A 6618-nucleotide genomic window follows, 5' to 3' on the forward strand; every position below is an offset into this window, starting at 1 on the left:
GTTACAAACAGCTGGCGCGAAATTTTACTAAACAATAACACAATTGTCGCGCGATTGTCTATTGTTTCGCAGCCAATTCAACTGTTTAGTTGCACAACTAAAAAAAGAGTAGTTTCGTTTACATACGCTCATAGGAATCAAAGCGAGGTTAAACAATTGTGCGTTAGTTTAGTCAAAAGTGTGCGCGCGTTCTTATTACGATTAGACTCGACGATTCCCGCCACAATGGCGCGCTTATTCTAATACTTCTGATTGATATTGACAGATGTCATAGGGACGGCACGTGCATGGCAATGATTTAGTGATGCGCTGATTTCTTAACACTATGAAGGTGCTTTTGAAATGTCTTTTTTTAATGTTTCACTAGTATTCGAATTTAACGCTTACCTAATAACTTCATCTCTTCGGGCGTTAGTTCAAAATTAAATATATCAATATTTTCTTCTATTCTTTCCTTGTGAACTGTCTTAGGAATTGGAATGACGCCTCTCTGGACCTGAAAAAAAAAACAAACTAATTTCGTACTAAAAGTATAGAGATAGTGTTAAAGTCATTGCATGGTAATAATATAATTAATTGTAGTGTAATTAAGTGTATCTAAATCGAAAGTAAAATTCTGCGGCTTTTGTTTTTTTTAATTCTACGCGGACGGAGTCGCAGGCGAAAGCTAGTATTTTTATAAAAAAGATTATCTTTCAGTGTTTAATTCATAATAATCGTACTCACGAGATAACGTAACACAATTTGCGGCGTGGTCTTGTTGTACTTATTGGCCAGTTTGACCAGAGCGGGGTGGTCCTTGCGTGGCGGTGGTGGTCCCCGACTCTTGCTGAACAGCCCTCCAAAAGGCGTATACGCCATAACAGCTATGTTCTCCTTTTTAGCGTATTCTATTAATTTGTCCTGGGCTAAGTTTAAATTCACCTGAAATATTACACTTCTGGTAACACTGAGGTATATTAAGATTCAAATTTTATAACAGCTTCGACACTTAATTGTTTGCTATTGAATGACAGTTGTCTGCCGCATTTTTTTCTACAGACACCCAAAAATTATTTTGTGTGTTGCTATTGGTTTGTGGTTTTTGTCTCTTTCTAGTATATCTGATTTTTCGAATTTACATGAAGTATATAGCCTATAGCTTGTCGTAAATGTAGGTTTTTGTATTAAAAATGTAATCATTCAGAAATAAGCCGTGATTGCCGAGATAGAAGCGTGAATTTACTTTTTATTATATTGGAAAATAAATATAGATAGATTATCCGCCATTTTGGAGAGCACAGTATACCTCAACTTGCAAGACGGCGGGTTTAACGTGACAGTTGTCAAGCAAGCGGGTGATCTGACTGATATTAAAGTTTGAGATGCCGATCGACTTGGCGAGTCCCAGCGCCTTGGCCTCCTCCATACTGCGCCACGTGTCCACGTAGTCTACAACATCGAAACCGCTGTGGTCGGCCTGGAAGCAGAACACAAATATAAAACCATCACTTCTTACATTATTTCAAAACATATATAAACAAGAAAGTAACACTACATCGGATAGACGTCTCGTCCCTATGACAGCTGTCAATGTCATTCAGACGTAGAATAGCGCGCCATTCTGGCGGGAGGTAGTGGCCTAAATGTTAAATTTTATTTATATTATTACATTGATATTAATTGCCTAAAAGTAAGTAGTAGAACTATACACCTAGGATCTTATGGCAGTTTTTTTGACATTGACAGGAGGCTGCCAGTTATTAGAGTTACCAGTAAGCAAAAAATTCCCATCTTTCGGAATTCTCCCATGTTGAAAACAAAACCAAAGTATATGTTAATGATTTGCAATTTATCACTTAATTGCCAGTAGTAATTGTTTACTATTTAAATTGATACACAAATTAATACATGTTTAAGTTTATGCAAGCAAAGACGAGGTAGACAATATACTTTTTTGTCCAGAATTACCAATAACTAGTAATAGCAAGGTAACTTGCCCTAATATTAGCGAATAAAACTAAATGTTAAATAAGCATATGTGATATTTTTAGTGGAAATTCGAAATTATAAAAATGGCGACATTCCCACGTGCAGTTACCGTTCCTTCATTGGTCAAAATACGCTTTCAAGATTAGTTCACCAAATAGCCAACTACCATATGATTCTTGTAGGTTTAAAGTTTACCTTGAGGGCTACCGGGTTATGAATAAGATAGAGGTCAACATAGGACGTATTGAGGCGAGCTAACGAGGCTCGCAGCGAATCCAACACATGGCGCTGTTCGTTTAATCCAAGCTGGAAATAAAAAAGAAAACAATTAAAAAAGACAATCCTAAAAGCACGCGCACCTTTGACTAAACTATGGCATAACTATTTAGTCTCGATTAGTTCTTTATGAGCTTACGAGCTGTTGCCCGCGACTTCGTCCGCATGCTAGAAAACATACAAACTATATAAATTACAAAAAGCTACGTATCCCTCGGGAACCGGACATTTCTCGGGGATGAAGCTTATCCCATGTGTACTCCAGACTTTGTTTTATATCTGTGACAAATTTCAATAAGATATGTCGAACCATTGCAGAATGATGGAGTAAACATTAAAAAACTAAATTAATGAATCCCACGGGAACCGTAACTATTCCCGGGATAAAAAGTAGCCTATGTGTTTTTCCAGACTATGTTCTAAACCTGTGCCAAATTTCATGGAGATCCGTTCAGCCGTTTAGGCTACAAACGCTAACAAACATCCATCCATCTAAACTTTCGCATTTATAATATTAGTAAGATAGTAAGAAGTAAGATATGGAGCGTAGACTATTCGATTTCAAGTAAACAGTTGAAGGCTGCGAAACAATTGACAATCGCATAACAGTTGTGCGACAGTTGGCAAAGGCGAGCGCCCGCTCTAAACAATTTTATTTATACTTGTCCTCAAGCGATATATTCAAAATAAGAATGAATTTAATTGTTATATATTTTGCGGTAATTTGCTACTTTTGATCACTTACACTTTTCATGTGATTTTTGTCCGACGAATTTATATCTTATGCTTACCTTAGTGACGACAAAAACATTTTCTCTCGTGACAGATGACTTTTGTATTCCACGGCCGACTTGCTCCTCGTTGAAATATAACGATGCTGTGTCAATTAACCTGTAAAATATACGTAAAAATTACTTCAAATACACACTAAAGGTAGCTGACTCTAGTTAGTTCAGCTGACGACATTATCATTGCTTTGACAGTTTTTCTACGATGTTATGTCATTTTTAGAGCGCGCACACACTTAACAATCGCACTGTTTAGTCGCGCTATGATTCCTATAAGCTTATAAAGAGGTGCAAACTACTCGACTTGTACAACTAAACAGTTGAATTGGCTGCGAAACAATCGACAATCGCACAACAGTTGTGTGATTGTCAAAGATGTGCTCGTTCTTAGATAACACTGTTTATCTCTATGGTATACAAGGGCGGATCCAGCTTTGGCGCCAGGGGAGGGTCACATAGTCGTGGTCAAATCAAGAGCTTGACAAAATATGTAATACGAGCTATTGCTCGCGACTTCGTCCGCGTGTTATTAGAAAACATACGAACTATCCCTCGGGAACCGGACATTTCTCGGGGATGAAGCTTATCCCATGTGTACTACAGACTTTGTTTTATATTTGTGCCAAATTTCAATAAGATATGTTGAACCGTTGCAGAATGATCGAGGAACCTTTAAAACTAAATTAATGAATCCCACGGGAACCGTTACTATTCCCGGAATAAAAAGTAGCCTATGTGTTCTTCCAGAGTATGCTCTAAACCTGTGCCAAATTTCATGGAGATCCGTTCAGCCGTTTAGGCTACAAACGCTAACAAACATGCATCCATCCATCCATCTAAACATTCGCATTTATAATATTAGTAAGATATTGTATGTCAAGCTCTTAACCAACCTTCTCAGGGGGGGAGGCATTACCCCCATGACCCCCACCTGGATTCGCCGTTGATGGTATAATTGTCTAAAGACTACGGTGTTAAGTTTTTTTACTATATTATTATATGTTATATCGTAAATAATAGCACCTGTATCCAGAGTTTAAAGCCCACGTCACTGGAAGTTCCACTTCGCTCTCTTTTACTTGTTTTTGTCCGTTCTGTAAGTTTGACAAAAAATAACAATGTAATAAAAATTTGTTTTAAGAAATAAATAATTAACTAACTGATTAATCTGATATTAAACCATTAATATAACAATATTATTTATATAATTGTACCATTGGTGATGATTTTAAAATTCTACAATTACCTCATCAAATCCTAGAAATGTCCCGAGACCAAAAACAGGCATGGTGTTACCATCATTTAGAAGAATTCTCGGAGCTTTCCCGCCGTCGTTGCTGTCGCAGAACTAGAAAAATGATTGTCAAACTAGTATTTAATTAAAAAAAATAAGAAGACGAATTCTTTTATTACACTGCTATGAATTATTTGAAAACTGATCAACCCTTTGCTATGAATACTATCTATTTTTACACTGTGTAACAAACTTTATTCTCGCAAGAGATATTAAACTTTCGCAGATATGCGTTTAGAATATCGTATCGAATAATATAATACCTGGTGCACAGTTGGATATTAGCGCACCAGTTAGTTCAGTGAGTATTTTACAGTCCAGTGACTGGCAGCAATAACTGGACTGGCATTGTGAGGTCAATGAATGCAGTCCATGTCTGGTCTGCGATAATTCAACTATACTGTCTAGTGAACCATGCATAAATAGAATCATACTAATATTAGAAATGCGGAAGTTTTTATGAATGCTAGATTGTTAGAGTATGTAGCCTAAAATGCTGAAAGGATCTCGATGTTGTATAGATGTAGGCGATAGTCTGGAAGAACACATAGGCTCACTTTTGTGTTTTTTTTAATTCCACGCGGACGGATTCTTGTGCGAAAGCTAGTAATATTATAAATGTTACTTAAAAACACTTAACAGATCTAGATGAGAAATATATATTCGAATTAATAACGCATAGATTTTAATTACGTGAACAGAAAGACGCACGCACCAAATAGTACAGATAAATTATCGAAAAATAATTACCACAGTATACACCATTGTTAATATGAACAGAAATAACATCATAGTAACAGTCGTCACACTGCTAGTTTGTACACTAAGGTTATGATCTTGAGAAGTAAAAGGAAATCAAACATTCAGTGTTGCCATGTGCATGAAATTACCCTTAATAAGGACAAAATATGTGCAAATATCAAATACTGTTTATAAATAGTAAGAATATCAATAACAATGTCTATTTTCAAAAATACCATTTTTATTATTTACAAAAATTATTACATATGTATCGGTTGTCGTAATAATTATGAAGGTCGAATATGTTTTCAATTTATTTTAATTCAGGTAGAGTTGTTTGTATATGGCAAACATTTCGCTTCGTTTTATTGTTGACAAATAAATCTATAAAACATACCTACGCTGAATTCTAAATAGCGAATTCTCTAATAAAAAATAGAACTAGTTACTATTTGAAAGTTATGTTTGGTGTAAATTCTCGGACAACTGTTTAGTCTCGCTTTGAATATTAAATTATTATGGCCTTATATGGAGGTAGTGTACGCACTACTCGATTTTTAGTTGTGCAACTAAATAGTTGAATTGGCTACGGAACAATTGACAATCGAACATCAGTTGTGCGATTGATTAGTGAAAGGTGTGTGCCCAGGTGTCCTAGTAATAGTAATAATATGTTATTTATATTAAAATTAACATATTTTCATGATAAATATTATTTTTACTTACATTTATATCTTATCCAAAGGCCCTTAATATTGTGTATACGACAAAATTTAGATATAATAATTATTTATTTAAAGCCGAGCCATCGTTGTTCCAACTCGGACAATTATGAAAATGTTTTTTGCATTTTTAACTTATTTATATATTTTAATTTGAAAGCATTTATTTGCGGTGTCAATACAATAAATTACTTGTTCCTAAATAAGACTTTTGCTTCTAGTATTTATTAGTTTGTTGTTTAATATTTTTACACGAATATTGTTAAGCGCCTGCAACTAAAATAGTTTATGTTTAAAATAATTTTTGCTATTAAAAAACATTTAAATCCATTTATTCATAACAAACTCAAAATAAAACTTTGACAAAAAGCATAAACAATTCAATCAATGTCAAGATTCGCGCCATTTTTCCACTTTAGAAGAGACAAAGGTATTTCTTTTTCTGGCTCCGGGATCTTGTCAAACGGATAATTTTCATATTCCTGCCAAAATGACGGGACGTCAGTGCGATATCCGTTGTCGAACTTCGCTATCTCAGCGACATCTTTCTCGTCTAATTCGAAATCAAAAATGGAGGCATTTTCTAAAATACGACTCTTTGTTAATGACTTCGGAATAGTGGCGATACCACGTTGATACTGAAATAAAAAAGTATTTACATTTATATTGGAAAAAGAACGGCACAAAATAACCTAACACCTGGTTTACATTAGGCCAGAAACAGTCATACACAACGCTGGAGCACAACTGGCATGGCAAACACTAACTGGCGTCAGTGATTGCAAGACAGTCCATGCCGGTCCTGCACTAGCTAATTGTAAACTAG

The 6618-nt window shown here is 35.3% G+C and overlaps 2 protein-coding genes across 2 annotated transcripts in view; both read right to left on the reverse strand.

Moving 5' to 3' along the window:
- LOC106101874 (aldo-keto reductase AKR2E4-like) overlaps positions 1 to 5161 on the reverse strand; it is a 5882-nt gene extending 721 nt beyond the window's left edge. The window contains exons 1-8 of the mRNA XM_013281227.1: positions 5080 to 5161; positions 4282 to 4383; positions 4059 to 4129; positions 3039 to 3138; positions 2167 to 2277; positions 1289 to 1459; positions 727 to 924; positions 388 to 496 (exon numbers count right to left, since the gene is read on the reverse strand). Of these exons, the coding sequence (XP_013136681.1) occupies positions 388 to 496; positions 727 to 924; positions 1289 to 1459; positions 2167 to 2277; positions 3039 to 3138; positions 4059 to 4129; positions 4282 to 4383; positions 5080 to 5121 (904 nt within the window). The 5' untranslated portion in view covers positions 5122 to 5161. The remainder of the gene's footprint in view (positions 1 to 387; positions 497 to 726; positions 925 to 1288; positions 1460 to 2166; positions 2278 to 3038; positions 3139 to 4058; positions 4130 to 4281; positions 4384 to 5079) is intronic.
- A 946-nt stretch (positions 5162 to 6107) lies between these two features.
- The window catches only part of LOC106101777 (aldo-keto reductase AKR2E4-like), a 6817-nt gene continuing 6306 nt past the window's right edge, over positions 6108 to 6618 (reverse strand). Inside the window, exon 6 of the mRNA XM_013281112.1 lies at positions 6108 to 6430. Coding sequence (XP_013136566.1) covers positions 6173 to 6430 — 258 coding nt within the window. The 3' untranslated portion in view covers positions 6108 to 6172. The remainder of the gene's footprint in view (positions 6431 to 6618) is intronic.

The sequence above is a fragment of the Papilio polytes genome, unplaced genomic scaffold (genome assembly GCF_000836215.1).
Source record: "Papilio polytes unplaced genomic scaffold, Ppol_1.0 DF823935.1, whole genome shotgun sequence".
NCBI lineage: Eukaryota > Metazoa > Arthropoda > Insecta > Lepidoptera > Papilionidae > Papilio > Papilio polytes.